This window comes from Galleria mellonella, unplaced genomic scaffold, assembly GCF_026898425.1.
Source record: "Galleria mellonella isolate WM207_F2 unplaced genomic scaffold, CSIRO_AGI_GalMel_v1 utg173, whole genome shotgun sequence".
Lineage (NCBI taxonomy): Eukaryota > Metazoa > Arthropoda > Insecta > Lepidoptera > Pyralidae > Galleria > Galleria mellonella.
The window spans coordinates 6,349,583-6,370,263 of NW_026442016.1; the positions used below are offsets into that span (position 1 = coordinate 6,349,583).

The window sequence follows — 20,681 nt, forward strand, 5'->3', positions numbered from 1 at the left end:
AAAAATTATCTTATTACTAAAATTATTTTGAGAAACTTGTGCATAAAATGTGTAAAACAATTAATACTATATATATAGAATAGAAACATTTTGGGTACAGAAGTGATAATTTCAAAAACATTGTTTTGAGAATTACTTCTGCAGAACGCATTTGAGATGCTATCTCAAAATAGAGTGCGGGGCAAAGCACAATCTTGCCAAATTATAAAAAATATAAAAATGTATATATACAAACATTATAAAAATGTTTTTTTTGTATAGTTATGGATAGTTAACGATTAGCTGTGAAAGTTATATATTATTTCAATATCTTCATTCTTTCTTGTTTTTTTTTTTATTATCTGTTACACTAGTTTGTTTATTCGAAATATTGAAAATGTGAATAAAGTATTTTTATATTAGCAACTTTGTTATTTGAGACGCTGCGGTTAATATTTTAAAAGCCTACATATATACATACTTTAACTGAGTATCTAAATCACAGAACTGTAACAGTTACACGATATTTTGTCCTTATTTTCAGCTAAATATTCTTATCTATTTAGATAAATTATTTAATAAATAATAAAGTAATTATTATAATTGAATTTCAGGTGAACGACCCTTTCGGTGTGTTTTATGTGGAAAGACATTTTCCCGATCAACGATATTGAAAGCACACGAGAAGACACACTATCCAAAATACGCACGAAAGTTTCTTTCACCGAGTCCCGTGGACACCGAAGAAGAAAGTCCACATCAATGAGTATGGGACGGCTATAGTACACAATTAGCCTATCAGAATTTATTAACCAATAGTGTAAGCTATTATTGGAAATAACTTTTAGTAAGAAATTACCGAAGTTGAAATAGTGGCCTAACATTTTGCACAACATATATAAACACTTCTACTATATATTAGCTATTATTTCACATTCTCCATTTATTTAATTTATTCTAATTTAGTCATTAATGTACCGTATTAGCAGTGTTATATCCTTTATGCATATAGGTAAATGGTTGTGTATTTCATTCAATTTGACAAATATATAATATTAATAATATTATTTAAACTGAGAGAGATGAGTAAGCTGTCATATTGAATATAAATATGAATAATTGCTCACCAACATAGCAGATAGCTTGCTAATACTCTAGACAGGCAATTTAGAGCAAGAAGACCTATAATGAGATTCCACCATGTACAGCATTTACACAACCATGAACACTGACTAGAGTGACTGACTACAAAGAAGAATATAGCAGCAACTAAATGGTACAGACTGTTCAGTATAATCCTGAACATATTGTTTACTTTGATGTAGTACTTAATAATACTTCATAAAATTAATCGTTATTTAAAAGCGGCTGTCTATAAATAGCAATGTTGGTTCGTAAAAAAACAACTATGCTAATTGCAGCTAGTTATGCAGAAAACAGACATTCCTTATGAATATCCTAGGTAATGTGTTATATAGATCACTTTGCGCTAATTGCAAATATAAGTATATTAAACTATTGTATATGGTACAAGATTATAACAAAATGTATAATTAACACTCAATAAATGTTAGACCATTATTTCACTGATCACAGAACAAGATATGACCAATATAGCTATTATTGGATTAAGTAGTCAATGGTGAATGCGAAGTGATATTTGTATGAACAAAAGAAGGACAATATGTTGTAATTAGTTAAGAATGTGATTTAAACGCCGCAACTGTGATCTGAATGATATGAATAATATTTGATATTTCACTAATAGATAATTGACACATTGAAGTTGTTATTGTCGGTTTATTTGCGACGAGCCGGTCGTTCTATTTTTTTATTTGCTTCTTTTTAAACTTTTCACACTAGGTGCTTTCTTTACGCTTTAGATTATAAAGAGAAACTTGTTGGATTATGAGACCCTTAGACGGCATAGCCAAAGTTAACTAGAGAAGTCAAACTTCTTCTTATAACTTTTTTTGAAATTTATCGCTTTAAAAATTTATTTAGCTTATTTTTCAATATACTGTCTAAAATTTTATACTTTTATGAGCTCTCATAGTTGTTTGGTTGCCATTTCAAAGCTTTCCAATCATAGATGAAAAAAAAAATGTAAAATATCATATAATTAATTTAGAACTGACTTAATCTTTAGAGACTTGCATATTTATTATAGTAGAATCATTTCAGAGTTGATTTTATAAACCAAATTAAAGATTGATAATGAGTGCTTTAATTATAATTATTAGAGACCATACTAAAGTTGCACTCAATATAGGTAATCATAAAAAAGTTAGGGATTTGAGATTTTTACTAATTTTATGTCTTTCGTAATACGACGCACGCTCCCCTGAGGTAATTCAAAAGCAATATTACGACATATAAATGTAAATAACATATAGTTTGATAATATCGAATTTTTAGGAAATTTATTAGAATGTAAACGCTTCGGTAGTTCTGTATTTGGGAAACATGGGGAGGGTTGTGGATGTGTGATTATGGGAATCAAAGCTTTAACGCTGTTTCAGTTCTGTCCGATTTATTATGCCTCTTTGTCCATACCTCGTACATGTTTGAATTGAAAATAAGAAATTATTTTCATAATAGGTAGTCCCAAATAATTATTCAGATACGGATTTCAGAGGCATAGTATATAAGAATAATATAATATGTATATATTAAAGTTTCTATCTATTTTCATACAGAACAACATCGTTTAGTTAGGATATATCAAAAGTTTTGTCCGTATATAATGTGAAAAATAACATATAGAATACTTCTTTTGTTTTAAATTACATACAGTTGGTTGATTATAGCTACATTTAATACACAAATCTTTTGATATTCTTTACGATTGCTGTGTTCAATAAATTCAACAGAGTCAAATACAGGGATATTTTATGGATCATAAAGTTAATTTTACAATGGCACCGTTTTGTTTCAACATATAAAACGTGTCGCCATAACATCGGCTACAAGTATACATTCTACATAAGTACCTATATATAATTTCAGAAGCTATATATATATACACATCACAACCTAAAATATATTTAAAGCTTTGATTTGGAACTGATTGAATGTTGGCTCACTTTAGTCTGTAAGTTTTTTCGTAAATTATTTACTTGAACCATTTTGATTTGCTCACGGTACTCTCTGGCTGAATAGTACATTATATAGTTTAAACATGAGTGGATAAATTATTGTATTTTTTCTTGTGTACAAAATTATTTCTACTAGTCGATAGAAATTCATAATCTTTTGGTACATATCATATTTATATATTCGGGAAAATGTGATGCGCTGTTTGTTATTCAACTTTATAAATTCTAAATTTATTGGGCTATGATTATCACTTTATTTAAAATTTATCTATAGTTTTTCGAATGTAGGCGTTTTAAATACTTTTTTTATATATATAATATTAAGATCATAGTAATCGATTATTTTGAAATTTATAAATGGAAAGTATTATGATTATAATATAGGAAAAGATCTGTGATATATAAAAGTAAGAGTGCAACATCTGGGAGTAAAATTCCATCTCAGATAATGGTTTTAAATATTTAGGTTTTAGATCAACCGATCGTGATTATCTTTCTAAAACGATTCTGAGGGTCGTTACCATTAGTGATTGTCATTAACTTCAACTGTGTATCATTGTACATAAGATTTAAATTGCAATACAGAGCAAACGCGTTATCATTTTTTTTTTTTATATTAATAAAAGAAAGAAATTATTACACGACATCCTAATTCAAGGATTTTTATGAACAAGGACATTATATAAGTATTTTAATATATTTTGATATTTCTTGACAGATCTCATTACTAATTTAAGTTTTAGAGGTCAAGTAGCTGTTAAGGCGTGTGTTATTCAAGTATGTTTCGGATTTATCTAGATAAAAATTAAGTGAAAAATAAATGCATCTCTATTAGTGTACTTAGAATTTTTTTTTATTCACAAACGCCTAACATTCCAAAACGATTCCATTGTCACCTGAAACTTATTTTAAATGTGAATGCCACCGATATTGTATAAGATATAATATTATTTGTAAACAATAAATTATAAACGCTAATTATAGGTACCAGATCGGCCTCGAGTACCGTCGCATATCAAAATGTATCTTAATTTCATTTTAATGGAATGTTAAGATGTTAAATATTGAAATAATGATTATGGTAGTGTCTTCTGGAAGCTTCCAAATATCTGTCATTATGTCTACGAGTGATTTATGTTACAATTTCTGTAGTCGAGTGCATGGTTTATACTGGTCATCAAAAGTTTAACAACCCAAACATTCCATATAAACCATTGCATGTTTTAGTTCATATTAGTTCGTTCATTACTGCAAGTAAATTGAACCTTCGAAAGATAAATTATTCATACTTTATTATAATATAACGTTTCGGGAGTTCACGATGATATCTGAGCGAGAAAATAAATTTTAATGTTGGTCTATTGTTAAAAATCACACATGTAAATGCATATTAGATGATAGATTGGTAGATGCGCTACTTCCCGGAGCTAGAGTTCGGATACGTATAAGACGCAATATAAATTTAATTAAAAATGATTCACAAGAATGTTGCGATTTGAAAAGCTGCACTCTTTTTATTTTTCGGAGTCGAACGTTACCAAACTTTATAGCAATATTGTAACCTTCATTAATGTTCCTCTTCTTGTTTTAAGAAATATTGAATATTTACAATATACAGAAATAATTAATAGCAATAAATAAATGGTTGATAATGATGTGAAATAACAAATTTGTACGAGTTTTTATCGAAATAGTTTTTTATAGTAGAACAGAATGCAGTTTGAAACGCTATTTTGTTTCCTAACTTTCAGAGGTACTATTTATTAACTAAATAACGATATTGATAGAATTATATTTCTATGTATTCTCGTGTATATAGGCGGTGTGGTGAGTGTTGTTAGTAATTTGTAACATACATACGCAATAGTTTATACGACCCTCAAGTGCAGTTATTCAAATTTTAACATTTGCCAGTTGTTGCCACGTCCCTGCGAAGTTCACACGCCATTAGCACAAATAAAAATAATTAATACATATAATTTATAATTATGTATTTCAAATGTATGTAGATTATTATTTCCGAAGTACCTACTGAGCATGATAACTTATAAGAAAACACTAGCACGAAATATTCCATGTGTTGAAATAGATACAACGTAGATTCATTTTTATATATATAATAAATTGTGACCACAGTTTTATATTTAGAGTGCCTCTTGCCTATACAAGACTTATATAAAGGCTGCAAATCACGGAATATACATAGTATATGTAGCGCATAGAGACAATGTGTAATTTTTATGGTGAAAATTGTAGGTTGCGTTATGATATGTGGTCATATGTGACTTGCACGAGCAGTTGTACTTTATCGTGTTGAGTGTACCCACCTGGAGTACGGCAAGGGTTAAATTTATACAAGCCACCTAACGGTCGAAGATGGAATCAAAATTTATCTTTTTCTAGACTATTATATTAATAATTGAATGCATTTTTCGGTCTAAGATATAAAAAAAAAAATATTGAAAAATCACTAGCTCTTATGTTATTAAAGCCAAGATCATCAAACATGTAATATAAAAAAATACACGGGGCAAATACTATTATATTTTGCAATAAAGTAGATATTTCAGAGGAAAGAAGAGGGAAAAAGGGGAAGGGGAGAACCTGGCATCTTTAATATTTCCAATGCGATTTCCTGATTTACCTGGCTATCTAATCTTCTTTTCCAGCCATAGACGCCATATGAATTTGAGGAAATATTATTATTGGTATAGACAAGTATAGACTTGTAATCATTGATGCAATTTTTACCAAAGTATGTGAACTGTACCTAATTACTGACTAGTATTCCGCGGTGGCTAAAAAGAACGCTTGTATAGATCCATCATTGCCGACAAAATGGTGCCACAGTGGTGTGGCATAGGTATATATATATATATATATATATATATATATATATATATATATATATATATATATATATATATATATATATATTGTCAACCTCCGTAGCTAGCGCATTCCAATCTTGTGATGTTATCATACAATGAATACCCAATATTTTAATAGATTACCGTAGTACCAAGCCTAAACACCACAGTTAGTGTTTTAATATGCAAATCGGTATGTTACCCTATGATGTTTACCGACTTACATGTTTGAATACTGACCGTGAGAGTTAAACTTTAGATGTATCATCGTTCATTTACGTTCAGTAAATGTGGTGGGACCGCGGGCCGCGGAAAAATAAACTGGTAGTTAACTTACCATTTTAAGTGGCATACCTAAATATAGAACTTATATTGCAATTTTTCTAAGTTCCTGTAGGTGTATTAATTATTGTATATCGGTACAATTTGTTTTAATAATTATAATGTGTTTATTATAAATTATTTAGATTTAAAACTTTCTTGATTAAAGTTTATAATAGCATAATATACCTATTTACTGCAAATTTTAGCTCGTAGAATACATTATTGGCAGTATTAGTACAATTTTTTAATATTGGATCAGTTTTGTTATCTTCTATATCAAATTATATATTTAAACATACTTAACATACTCCTATTTTGTATACAAATATTATGCTACTATAAACTATATTCAGCACAAGTTCAAATAACGTAGGTCCACTTTATTTATAGAGCTTAATAGTTGTTGTATCTTCTTTGAGGAATCAATAATTGATTTTTCCTTAAGCTGTTTATTTAACATTCATTGTTGACATTTTAGATTAGATAAATCTGTTTTGCCTTATCATTATTAATAGTTCATAATGTTGTAACAAAGAGCAGTACAGTTTTGTTAAAAATAGTTACAGTACCTATTATATCACGGTCGAGGATCAAAATGGTGTAATGTTTCGTCAATTGTGCAGCAGTCTTAAACAGAGACCTATCGCTGTCGATCATTGTAACTTTTGAAACAAATATAAGCATATCATAGCTGTAAAAATACAATTTTGACAAATAAAAGCTCTACAATCATTACAGAACTCTTCTTTCATTGAATGTTTCCACCTTCACGTCCAACGTAGCAGGTACGTATAAAAATGTAACGTAGATAGTACTAATTATATACGAAATAATAAACTAATGACAGTTATTTCATTACAGATGTGTCTGGATATGTCGTGCGGGTCGCCGAGTATCCCTAGTCCCATACCGGCCCGCAGTCCTACAGCGTTACCGTTGTGGTCCCCCTTATTGGCATTACAAGCGTGCCGAATACGTCGATACCTCAGCGACGATTGCATGGCCTATCAAAATCGACATCTACTTCACTCCGAGAGGCGTCGCTGTGGTGTCTGCCTTGCCTCTTTCCCTTCTGCCTGGCTCCTAGAGCGCCACGCTGCCCTCCAGCACGCTACACAAGCCTCGTGCGATGATAAACCATTCGTTTGCGAACAGTGTGGTCAGAGTTATAGGTATAGGTCTGCTTATGTTAAACATAAAGAACAAAACCACCGAGCGAGACTCCCTGCCGACAAGCTTTTCACTTGCGATGTTTGCGGCATGCAATTTCGATATCTCAAGTCTTTCAAGAAACATCGTCTGAATCATACCTTAGAAAGGTTGCATACAAAAAATACAGATCCACCGGAGGGTATTGATCAAGTTTCAAGTACGAACGAAGCTTTAATAGGTCAATGCGGAGAAATGGATCTCTCAATTAAAAAGAAGAATAGGATAGAAGAAGCAAATACTCCACCAATAGAAGTGATTCGTGACGCAGAACAAGATAGTACAGTAGACTCCAATGGGGCTTCTGATTCGATAGTAACCGTCGATGACTCTATCGAAGGCAGAAACTCTGAAAGTGACAGCAAGCGAGATGATGATACGTTAGGAAAACGACGGCGTATTCCTGTTTCATTCGCCAGTGTCAGTTCAATCGCGGATAGCTCAGAAAGCGAATCGCGGGGCGATAGCAGTAAAAATGAGAGCTCAAGTTCGCACTCTGGAATCCTCGGTTTTATGCAGAACGACGAAAGACAAAGAGATCGGGAGAGAAGATTTGCGTGTCCGTTCTGCGGGAAATGTGTAAGGTCAAAGGAGAATTTGAAATTACACGTCCGTAAACATACGGGGGAGCGGCCGTTCGTATGTTTGTTCTGCGGGAGGGCTTTTGGGGGCAAGAGTGACTTGACCCGTCACCTGCGTATCCACACGGGGGAGCGGCCATACCACTGTGAGGCATGCGGTAAGTGCTTTGCGCGGGCGGACTACCTCTCCAAACACCTCACTACCCACGTACACAATACCCGCTGATCGAGGCCCGCGCCGTCCATTATCCGATCTTGGCATACCTTCAAAGTAAATAACCCAGTCATATTATAACAATAGAATGGGAATATTTTTTAAAAATATTTTTAAACTTTACATAAATAAAATAAGCAGGTATTCAAGATTACAGGCCTATTTTTGTTTTTGGAGTGGTTTTAACTATACTTGATATATAATTTTATAACTGATTACAAAAGCAATCCAGACAGTAACAAAGTAGTGAAATATTATTAATTTTCATTTACAACGCTTTGTTTGCAAATGAATATTATTAAAGTATGATCGTTAATCTTCCCTATTGCATATCTTACACACTTTACGTTGCTTACATGTTAGTTAAGTCTACCTACTGATTGCATTTTGATTTTAATATTCGGACCTTATATTTTGTGACTGATTATTTTGATCATTTTATTTCGTACATTTTGAGCAAAACAATTTCAAAAAGTATATACTTTTCGATATAAACAATTACTGAATGACCTATTTTTTTCTAATGCTTTATATTCAATTCTTTTGCCATATTTTGTACGCCGATCTAATTTAAGATTTAAAAAAACTCATTCCATTGAAAGGTTACTAGAAAATTGGTAGTCGAGACGATAGGTAAGTAGGAGAATGCAAAAAAGCTGTGATTCGTATGATTAAGACCAGTCAAACATGTTTTAGAACATCGAAAAAATGTTTTATGTAATTTAATCTAATATTAATGTTTACATATAAATAATTATAGATTTAAGAAATCTCTCTGTGCCAAAACATGTACCTCATAAAAGATAAACACTGATGTAGATAATTGAGGATTGTTTTAGATTTTTGTTAATGACTCATAAGCTGAAGACGCAGACCGGGCAGGTCGGGACGGAGGCGCGATGCCACTGTCCTGACTTAAAGCCATCATGTGCCTTCACTATGTTTCCGAAGTTCATTATTAACTTTTAAAACGCTCTATTACTTGTTTTACAAACTACAACCTAGCTGCTCTTTTTATAAGATACCGTTTTAGTAAAAAATACTCGCCCGCAATCATCTAATAGATATCTACTTAGTACAATAATACATGGCCATTTTATCTTTTTAAGACGAATATTAACTGCCGATATTGTGATATATACTTCATATACATATTTATTTAAAAATATCCGATAAATTAATGACAGTTTTAATTGTTATTTTTGTTTATTATACAAAGTGAAATAGAAATGTTTAGAATCCTATTAAGAGTGTACTATCAGAATATTTTTCCCAAAAAAAACAAAATTTAAATTCTTCACATTAACTTAATATGAGTATATACCTGGATCCTAACGTGAGAGAGGCTGAAAATTATTTGACTTTTCCACTAATGTTTGTTTGGTAAAAATGGGTATGGTAATATACTCCAATAATCGGATGCTAAGGATGTATTTCACCTATTACTGTGGTAATAATGCTGCTGTGGTCTTAATGATAGTATTGCAGGATAAAACTGGCGGTAGAATGTTCAGCATAACTGTAAGCTAGGTAGCGCCATCTATAATTTCTGCAATTAAAAAAGAATATTAAAAGTAAATGCATAACTAATTATGAATAAAAGTGCATGAAATTATACTTTAAAAGTATTTATTATTTTTATCTATTTTATTTATTTGCATATTTCTGTAATTTGACGTATGTCTGCTAATGCTAGTAAAAATGGTCATTGTATATGTTTATGGATGAATAAGATTAGCTATTGCTAGTATTGATATTTAATAAAAAGTAATAAATACGTTTTAGGGGTATTCCTCACTGTTACCTAATACAAATTAGTGGTGCTGCCTAACTTTTACCCCGCCTAAAGTCATTTCAACATTCTTTGTTTTTAATCGTGTCTTTATCAAACGTAAGTACATATATTTTTGATATAGAAGGTAATAGCGGTTAAGTACTTTGTAAGCGTAATCTTTGTTGATGCAATAATTTAGATTACGATAGCCATAATGAAGTCCGTTTGACGCCGAACTTTGACTTGCCTAATTTAAAAAGTCTAATGCCTAATTCAATGTAATATTCTAAGAAATAATTTTATTATAACTAAGCAATCGCGATTTTTTGTAATCCTGTAAACTGATAATTCAAAAATAATTGTTGTTCACAAATTAGCTTTAATTTGACACATATTTTACGAAACTTGTCTGAAACAAATATTACAAAGTGACTTAGCTACGCCACGGCAACTTTGCATAAGATCATGACATTTTAATTAGAAATTAAACTGAAGCTATCTATACTTAGTAGTTGCTTGTATAGTCAAAGTCACGTTATAACATGAAGGCTAATTTGCAGATTAGTTTTGTGAAATAGGACGGTACCATCTCTGCAAAATATAAATAGGGACCAGAATTAACTTTTTTTATAATCTACCATAGTTCTAAGTAATTTGTTTCTGTATCGACAATAGAAGAAGATCTGTTAATTTTAGTAAGAACAGCAGTTATTTTATGAAAATCGTAGCGTACACAAATAAAAAGTATATTTTATTTTATAATCTACAAATATTCAAACGGACTTAAACTCTTGTCAATTAAGTACATAGGATAAGTGGATATAAATTATTATTATATATTTTAAACTTGATTGATTTAGCGGGCCAGTATTTCTATTACTAAATTTTACAATAGCGTTAATAATAATAGTTAACAAAGTAACTCAATTTATACATTTTACAGTTTTAAATAGTCAATGCAACGAAATAACCAGGTACAGGTAGTTTATTGAACGAAGATATTTATAGACTAATTCTTTTAGTTATATTATTATTGTAGTTTGCTATGTCGGTTTCGAACAAATCTTTCATAATACAACATTTTTTTCTGATGTTATCAACAAGATACAGTTGAAAAATGAATCGTATGATATTTATAATAAATATAATTATAACATTGCCAGAGGGATATATTAAGTAATTTTAGGTAGTCGAAAACTTTTAGTATAAACGAGAAGCAATACTCTGAATTATTATTTTTACTACTGAAATACTCTAATTATAATGCAGGGTCAACTGGAAACTTGATGTTGAAACTTGTCAAATAGTAATTGGTGACCACAGAGTTTATCCTATTGATTCATATACAATGGAGATAATAATAATCAAGGAACTTTAATAAATTTCAATATGAATATTCGAGTCAACCCTGTACCTACAAATTTATACCACGATACCATCGAAATAAACATCGTAATAACACATAAAAATTGTGTATATTGTAGATATTTTGCCATTACATCAAATTTATATAACATAAAATATTATTCAAAATCGATGTTGACTGTTTTTTATAATTATATCAGCGGTAGTTACTTGATGTTGTGGTGTAATTTAGTGTCTTATAGATTTAAGGTCATAAACCACTCAAAGTACTTACGTCAAACGTAAGTAGTCTTCAGTATAAATATTCGCTCGATTACCAAAATGTGACACCATTTAAAAATATATGTATACAGTATGAAAAGTTCGCAGTACGCAAGATTGATATACTAAGATGCAAAATCGATAACTTTGAGTGGTTCATTATTTTGAATTCTCGTAGCGTTAAAAATTGGTGTGGTATTCTTTATATCTGTTCATGTAATATACATAACTATAATTATAGATAATTTTAATCAGATTATAAAAATATACCTACTGAGCACGGCGATGGTTTGTAAATATGCGAGTGCTAACCAGGTCAAATGTGATAAATTAGGATAAAATGGTATTCTAGATTTGTTTACGATTGTAAAGAATTTCCATTTATCACTTTTATTTGTAACAAATTTTCATGTTGTGTTGTTGCGGGTGCAGATAATGTATAATTTTCTTATAAGACACGTTGTTTTACCGTCGACTGTGAGCTTAACGGGCATTATTTATTATACACTTGTTTTACTTTATATTTCGGAGGACTTCCGAGCTCTGGTGTGAGAGAAAATTTGTGCGTGCCAGATGGAGGCGAGTCGCTGCGGATGGTTATGTATTGTACGACGCACAAGTAACATGTTTATATCTCCGTCCAATTATAATATTGTGTGTCTTATTTCAAATTGATTTGAACTGATATGTCTGGTAATGAAAAACAAAAAATAATAAAAAAAAAATCAAACGAACTAGTACTGATTTAGTAATAAATTTTTATCGGTTCTCTAATTTATGTTAAAATAACCGCTCTATTACATATTATTAATTGAGTAAGATAGGTTGGGAGAAAAAGTAATAGGATGGTAAAGCAATTCTTATAAATTATTCAAAATATTTAATTATGGCACCTAATTTATAAGACGATCTCTTTCACAAATTACAAAGTAACCTATCAAATGAATATTAAAATTTTCTATGGTTGCCTAAATACCATCTATTTCGAATAATAAGAAATTTATTTATATTTACCGTATGGCCGTTTTATTGAATTTATTTGAAACAATATATTTTCTAGTATTTTTGGTAAAATTATTGGGAAGCCGCGGCGGAGGCTTATTATGGACATTCTTTTCGCTATGATTATTTACTGACGCTAGGACAATGTTTGTAGTTGTAATATTCTATGGTGATTGCAACGAATGTGATATTACTTTAAGTTGGAACAATGACGAAGGTCTGATAGTACGAAGTCTCTCCACACCCAAGCCAACGACGTTTGAACGTAGATAGACTGATTTTCGGGTAGAAGTAAAGTAGGCCAGAAGTATCGCAGTCATATAATAAATAATATTTTATAAATAGTGGTTGTTTTAAAAATGTTTTAAGCCAAAACACAGATTTCAATAGTTAAATACATAAAACAATAAGAGAGTTTATTTAATTTTTAAACTTAACTTATACAGAATGTTTTATACTTATATCAACCTCAAATTATTTTTCAGATGTATTGATTTTTATACATCTCCATATACATGAATAGAGGTAAGTGTAGTTATTGTAGATGGGTCTATTAACAGCGTGGTGCTACAAAGTGTAATGATATGTGATAGAAACTGTTCTTCAGAGACATTTTATTTATTGAAGCTTCCATAGGTAATAAATATAGTCACATTACATTTATATACCTACACATTCAGCAATAATTTGGGTTAGGTAATTTTATAAGGATTTTATTTTATCCAGTATTTTAAAAGTTCATGGTTGGTCGAACGTATCTCGTAGAAACCAAAGCGACTTATAATTTAAGGAAATATCTCGATGAAATTCGGTATTATTTGTTCTGAATTTAAAAAATGTGAATCTGAAATCTTATTTAGTTCTATGAGATGAAAGTCGACCAAAAACCATCAACGCGGTGGTGAGAGTTCTAAAAATGTAGAAATTTTAAATGTTACTTTCTTATTCGTCCAAGTTTTATTACAATTTTATTAATAAGGCAAATGATTTATTGTAATTATATTGTCGTCATTACGATGAGGTGGCACAGCTAGATAGTGAAATTCATTAGGTTTCAACTCGTCATCGACGTTGTTAGGAATTCAATATTTAGACGTGTATGTAATGAATAAACTTATTTTATGGCCTTATTAATAATAAAATTGTCTTGGAATAAATTGTATTTATAATATTATATAACTTTCTTACAATGTTAAAGTAATATAAATCCGGTAAGGTAATATTTTTATGAGTTTTCTATTGACATTGTACCGACCTATAAATATAGGCACTAAACTGTACTGTCTATATGTATGTAAGATTTTCATATGTGATTATGTTGGAATATGTATTTTTTTGTCATGCTTCGAATCATTTATCCAGAAATAATGTTGATAGTACACAAAGTTAAATATTACACAAACTTAATATATTTTTTTTACTTGTATATTTCAGATAATTATTATTGTTGAAAATATTGTCCTGTTTTATATTTTTAGTGATGAATTAACTTATAAATATTTCATGATTTTAAGTTTACAGTAAGTTTACAAAACAGTCCATTTAATTTTAAATGTCTTGTCCATTGTCCAAACTAACTTAGGCATAGTTTCATATTTTGGATGTGTATTATACCACAATCTAAATTTAAAGCTATTGTGTATATTATTTCATTGTCGATGTGCAAAATTATAGTAAATGTCTTGGATCTCTAAAAATAAGAAAAAAAAAAGACAAAAACACTTTACGAAATTTCTAAATGTGCAATAAATATGTGTGTTGTAGTGTTACCATTAGGCGTAAAATTTTCAACTATAAAAATATAGTTACCGAATTATTATAGAACAATTTAGTTATTGTTCTATTTTTAATTATGTAAGTACCTAATGTGTTTTTTTTAATATTACAATGATCTCACCGTTAACGGTAACTATATTTTTGTGGCTTATTAAATGAATATTTGGCACTTTAAAAAAAGGCACATTTCCCCTATTATAATTGAAAAATGGTTTGAAAACGTGTTGAAAATGGATTTGTTGGTAATTAATTTCATAATGAAATATATTTGTTTTATTAATTAAACTTCTTTTATTTCTACCATAAATATGTTGAAAATTATACTAGTCGATTTTCATTATTACCTATTATTTTACATAAAATATTATTTCAAAATTTATTTTACAATGTTTAAAAAATTCTATTCAGTGTTCTCTATTTAAGATTATACCTATTTGGTACCTGTTCAGATACTACAAATAAAAAAATAAAAAACCTACTAAATGTGACATGACATTACAGCGTGAGAGTAGTCCGCTGAGACTTAAGAAATTTTCGTACTTAAGTTACTATCTACATTATTATACGTATTCAGGCCGAGTATCTTAAGAAATATATAAATAGAGTTGAGTAACATACACTATATTATATCTTGTCTTATTTCGTCCACTTTTATTATTTGTCTGCGGTTGCGAAGACTTAAGTCTAAAAAGTTATCACTATAACTTCTTTGATATTTTTTTGCTAATAAGATTATATTTGCCCTTTAAAGATTAGGTACTAGCTAAGTTTTTAACAATGTATGGAAAATATGAAGATACTGAATCAAAGTAACCATATCTATATTATTTCGTTCGTGATGTTGACTTGTGTATTGATGATATACTTAATCGCGATGTCAAAGGTTAAAATTTTAAATTGTTAAACACCTACATATGTAGTTATGTGGCGATGTATGTGACATTGTGTCTCTGTTGGATTATTTCTAGACATGTTTGTCTGATGAATCATTTTAACTACGTAACATTTAATTAATGCGTTCCATGGTTGGTGTTTTAGTCAAAATCCACCGGTTTGTATGGAAATACAAATCCGTTTTTTGTTGTTGTCAAGTTTTGACGATTAATAGATTCTGTATCTAGTTACCATATTTTGTATAACACACATTATGTAAGAAAATTTTCTTCCCCTTTTTTCCCGTAGGTATCGTAGGAGGCGACTAAGGGAATTTAATATATCACCAAAGCTTAACTGCGGTTGCCACGTGCCTACCTAGCGTGGCAACTACAGACAGATAGCTGATAAGATAATGTAACTAGATTTTCTACTTAAATATAAGTAGAAATATGGTAGATATATAGTGTATCTACTGTAAAAGTTTAAACATATAGATACTTACTACTTATCTAAATAATGAGTATTTACCTAGTAAGGGTATCTGTTTCGCATGTGAATGCAATCTGTGCAATTGTTAGTAAGTATCTACTGACAAAAAAATATTTAGTACTCTTTCTAAATATTGAAATTTATTGTTGAAACTTATGCCATATTCAAAATTGACTGGATATGACTTCAATTAAATCTAAAAAATTGTGTCGTTAATTATTTTTAATAGGTTAATGCACCATACAAAATTTTAAGTGATAATCGAACTTTATTTATATTCTGTAATTATTTTTGACCATTTTTGCTTTTGTAATTTAAACGCCAATTTTACTAAGGTTAGCTATTTCGTATAGAGTAGCCTTTTTTAATGATAGAGCTTTAAATAAGTTAAGGATAGAAATCTTTTTTTGGATATCTTTTAAATTAGGTAAGTATCAATAAAATAATATTTTGTTGTAACTCTTAATAGAATGGGCATTTTTTAACTGTCACAGTTATGCCTCTGCTGATCATAGCACTTGACATGTTAACATTTCGCTGAACATATAAGTATCAAACGTATTCGTAGTAGAGAGTGAGCCTATCGTTCACACTCATACTCGTATTAATGATTTCTCAGTGTCATTTTTCATTACCGGAGACTTAGCTGTAAATTTAATTTGTCCTAGTGTTTGGAGATGGAACTCATATCATTTGGAGTCTATAATATCGGGGTAGTATACACTTCCCCAATAATTTAGTGAATTTGTTATCTTGTTTTTTTTTTTTTGTAATCATCATCATTATCATCACTACATAGTATAAAACAATATCGCTGTCGCTGTCTGTCCGTCCCTATGTATGCTTAAATTTTTAAAACTACCCAACGGATTCTGAAGCGGAATAATATTGTAAAGAAACATTGATAAATTTAGAGGTTTCTAATGTAATGTCATAAATAAACACATTTTTTGCGCTTACATTGCAAACGCTGGCTGAACCCCACGAAATAAATCAAAATAATGTACTACAGTATTGTACACCATAAAAGGCCAACAAAAAAGTCCGCGATGGTATATGTCTATCTCTTAAGGATAATCCACAATAACCATTTTTTATCTTTTACATTTTAGGGAAAAAATGGCTTATTTACAAAGTGATTTTAAGCAATACAACATTAATTTTTATCCAATTAAGTACCTTGAATACATTTTCTATTTAATATAGACCAATATGGCCCTTTACAGCATGCAATTTAAATGAATATTTCCGAAGATATTACAGATTTAAAATGCAGGGATATAGCGGTGTGGCATTACACCCATGCGAAGCCGGGGCGGGTCGCTAGTACATAATAATTAACAACAATAACTGACAATTTTCTTGATAATGAAGAAATTTAATTTTCTATTGAAAATGAAAGTATTTTAAAGAAAAATCAAGAATAAACTATGTAATTCATACAGATGTAAGCATATCTGATGAATTATATAGTTTATTTTTTATTTTTACATGCATACATCAAATTTTGTGCGGTAACGAAGCAAAAGAATACAATGTATCTCCACTTCTTATTAAGAATGTCACAAGAGTTAGATAAGCGAACGAAATACAGTGCGCCAGTGAAAGAAAATATCGAGACAAAATCCTATACTGTTGTCTGACCTGTGTACTCATAGTAGGCTTTTTACTTTTTCTTACGTTACCTTATGGTAACCTTACCTGCGTTACCGGTAAGCGATTGCGGGGTACCAATGACTGCTGATAGTTTAAGATGAAGTCAGATAATTTGATCGTGGTAAATTTTCTGAGAATTAATCACAGTTGTTTTCGACAGGAAAAGGGAAGTGGGGCATGGATACAATACCTTTCCCCTTTCATGGTATCCAGGGTTGACAAGAAAAGTTATATTGCTAGCAATTGGGATTAGAGTTCCCATTACTAACAACTCCTCTCTCCGCCCCTTGTTATGGTTTTTTTTATAGGTGTAAATGGAATGGTAACTCCGCTTACACTATACGCTGACGAAACACTAGTGAGAGATAACGAGTTAGAATGAAAGCATATCAGCCCATCATGTCCAATTCCACCAGAATTAACCACGATTAATAACAATAATTTTCCCCTCTCTTTGTGGATTGTTATGGTATATGCCTAGATATTTGTACTAAATTGTATCAAGAAATGGTAATTTAAGATACTTTTGATCATGGCTACTTGGACTTGGGGTTCACTATCCTAAAGTATACTTGTTGAATTCGTTACAATTGATCAGTTTTTGTTTTCACCTATCATCCCTCACTGGTGCCCCGCCAGCGTATACCGATAGAAGAGGCGGGGTTACAATTACACTTTTACCCATAAAAAACTTGTCCTAGAATTTTCCTTTCAAGACTTCCAGATTTTTCATTAGTATATATATTTTAAGCAAATAAGCAATAAGAATGTTACCGTTTCATTTCTAACTAGGTAGGTATTTCTTGTCAGTTCGTCTCTGGCACGTGATACCTACTTGGTGATGCACAGTCATGAATACTAAGTGACAATATGGAATACCACTGGAATACCATTGGTGTCGGATTAAAACACTCCGTGCCTTGAGAAACAATATCAACCACTCACAAAATAAATGTATTCAGCGTTAGGTCTATAGGTACTTAATAGATAATCATTACAATAGGTATTTTATAATTGGTGCTCTAACATTTACAAAACCTTAAACTACTTCAGTCATTGAACTTTAGGTATTTTTTTTTAATGAATGATAATGGAATAACCTTGCCTGCGCTGTAGGTATACGCTGGCGGGGCACCATGGGGAGAGATGATCGGTGAGGATAAAAAGCAGGTCAGTTAGCTCATCGTAATGAATACACCTGGGATTCAGCACGATGGTTTCCAGGGAGAACCACGTGGAGGTCGACCTGACAGGATATATTGCTAGCAATGGGCTGGTAGTCTGCATTACTAACAATCCCCCTCCCCCTAAAATTTAGGTATAATGTTTATGTATTTATGGAATATAAAAATTAGTAATAAGAGGATTTCTGGTTTTTGTTGTATGTCCTGCATTATAAATTGGTTACGTGAGTTGTATATACGTAAGAAAATAAATAACGTAGAAATGCGAGCATTGGACAGGGTTTGCTGAACAAGGCTGAAAGACTGCATTATCGTGCTTAGCAGTGCGAATGCGTGTTGGTTTTTAAGAAAAGTGTCGGTAAAGAATACGCTACGCCGGTCATGTACAGTATAAAAAGAAAATATTATATTAAAGTTCGAGATAATTACTTGAAATAATTAAATGACACTAAGAAAGTAGATGGACTCAGTAATCAGGATATACTCTAACATGGGAAAATTCATATTTAATTCATTTATCCATTCGTCATGAGTAAGCAAGCATAAGTCAAGAGTAAGTAGGTACTTTCGAACTTCTATCTGAAGAAGTCAGGACTGGTGCTATCTGGACGACAGAAGGTGAACGAAGAACTGCTCGCCAAAGGGTGTACCGGTCCCTATCACTCAGAGGGAGAAGATGGTTAATAAAAAAATCTTATCCCCGTGATGGAGGAAAAAGATTGTTAGTAATGCAGACTACCAGACCCATTGCTAACAATATATCCTGTCAGTTCGACCTCCACGTGGTTCCTCCTAAAAATCATCATGGTTTATTTTGTTGAATTCATCTCAATGGGCCAACTGACTCGATTTTATCTTCAGTTTGATTATCATCTATAATAATTAACTAGAGACCTACGGGTGTATACCTAAAGTGCAGACAGGGTTATCATTCAATTGTAGTTCCATAATTTCTTTCAATTTTGACGACAGGACATACGACCCAATAAAGAGCAGAGCACACGGAAAAGGTTTTCTGACCTGCACCCCACCACTAGAGGGCTGATTAACCTATAACACATTTCTATCATAACAACTATTAAGTACAATTAGACCTCTATATCGATAGAGTTGATATATATATACCTGTTAACATCTGTTGTTTCCCAGCCATTTTATTAGTAGGTATAAAGCTAATACAACTATCAAAATGCATCTACAATACTTCCACCTACAAGGTATATCTTTTCGTTTAGTTTGAACTAAACGAAAAGATATACTGCAAGAACTTGAAATAGGTTAAATAAAAAATTAAAAATAAATATTAATACTTTTTTTCAGTGGATACTGAGTAAGTACTTATTAAGGAGACCAGAAGGATTTGTGACCATTTTGATAATTCATAAAATGATAAATCGAACCGAGTTATTTTAACCAATTTAAGTATACTTGTTAAAGCATTAACAATATGCAATGAATATTATTCACTCCTGCGTATAATGAAGCGGTTTCAGCGGTAAAACCAATGGACGACTGCTAAGTTATTAATAGATAACATCAACCAGTAACAAGAGTCGCTCATCACGACATCGCGAGAACGCCAATCATAACGCAGAAGGAATTTACATGATCTTTCAGGTTTTCAAAATTGTAACTGACTCGCAAAACAAAACTTCAACGCATAACATCAAATTTATATTACATCAACGCTTCAAATTATTATCTATTTTATTTACCCTAGTTAAACCGCTTCAAATAACCGATATTAGATGGGGGGTGGGGGGAGAAAGGATTGTTAGTAATGGGGAGGTTAGCCCCATTGCTATTAATATACCTTATCAGGTCGACCTCCAAGCGGTTCCCCCTGGAAAGCATCGTGATTAATTTATCGTTAAATTCGTCACGATGGGCTAACTGATCTACCTTTTCACCTTCACCAATCAACCCTCACTAGTGCCCCGCCAGCGTATACCGATAGTGCAGACGGGGTTACCATTCCATTATCGTCCATAAAAAAAATACTAGATGGGGGGGGAAGGGAATG

General features: G+C 31.1%; 1 protein-coding gene across 4 annotated transcripts in view; it reads left to right on the forward strand.

The window, feature by feature from the left end:
- LOC113515429 (oocyte zinc finger protein XlCOF7.1-like) overlaps positions 1 to 14,738 on the forward strand; it is a 60,795-nt gene extending 46,057 nt beyond the window's left edge. For 3 of the 4 annotated variants that reach the window (XM_026899627.3, XM_026899628.3, XM_026899626.3), the window contains exon 7: positions 7,133 to 14,738. In XM_026899627.3, coding sequence (XP_026755428.2) covers positions 7,133 to 8,287 — 1,155 coding nt within the window. In that variant the 3' untranslated portion in view covers positions 8,288 to 14,738. Of the gene's footprint in view, positions 1 to 593; positions 3,917 to 7,132 lie in introns of those variants that run through there. The other variant, XM_026899629.3, reaches the window with a different exon arrangement.
- The last annotated feature ends 5,943 nt before the right edge of the window (positions 14,739 to 20,681 follow it).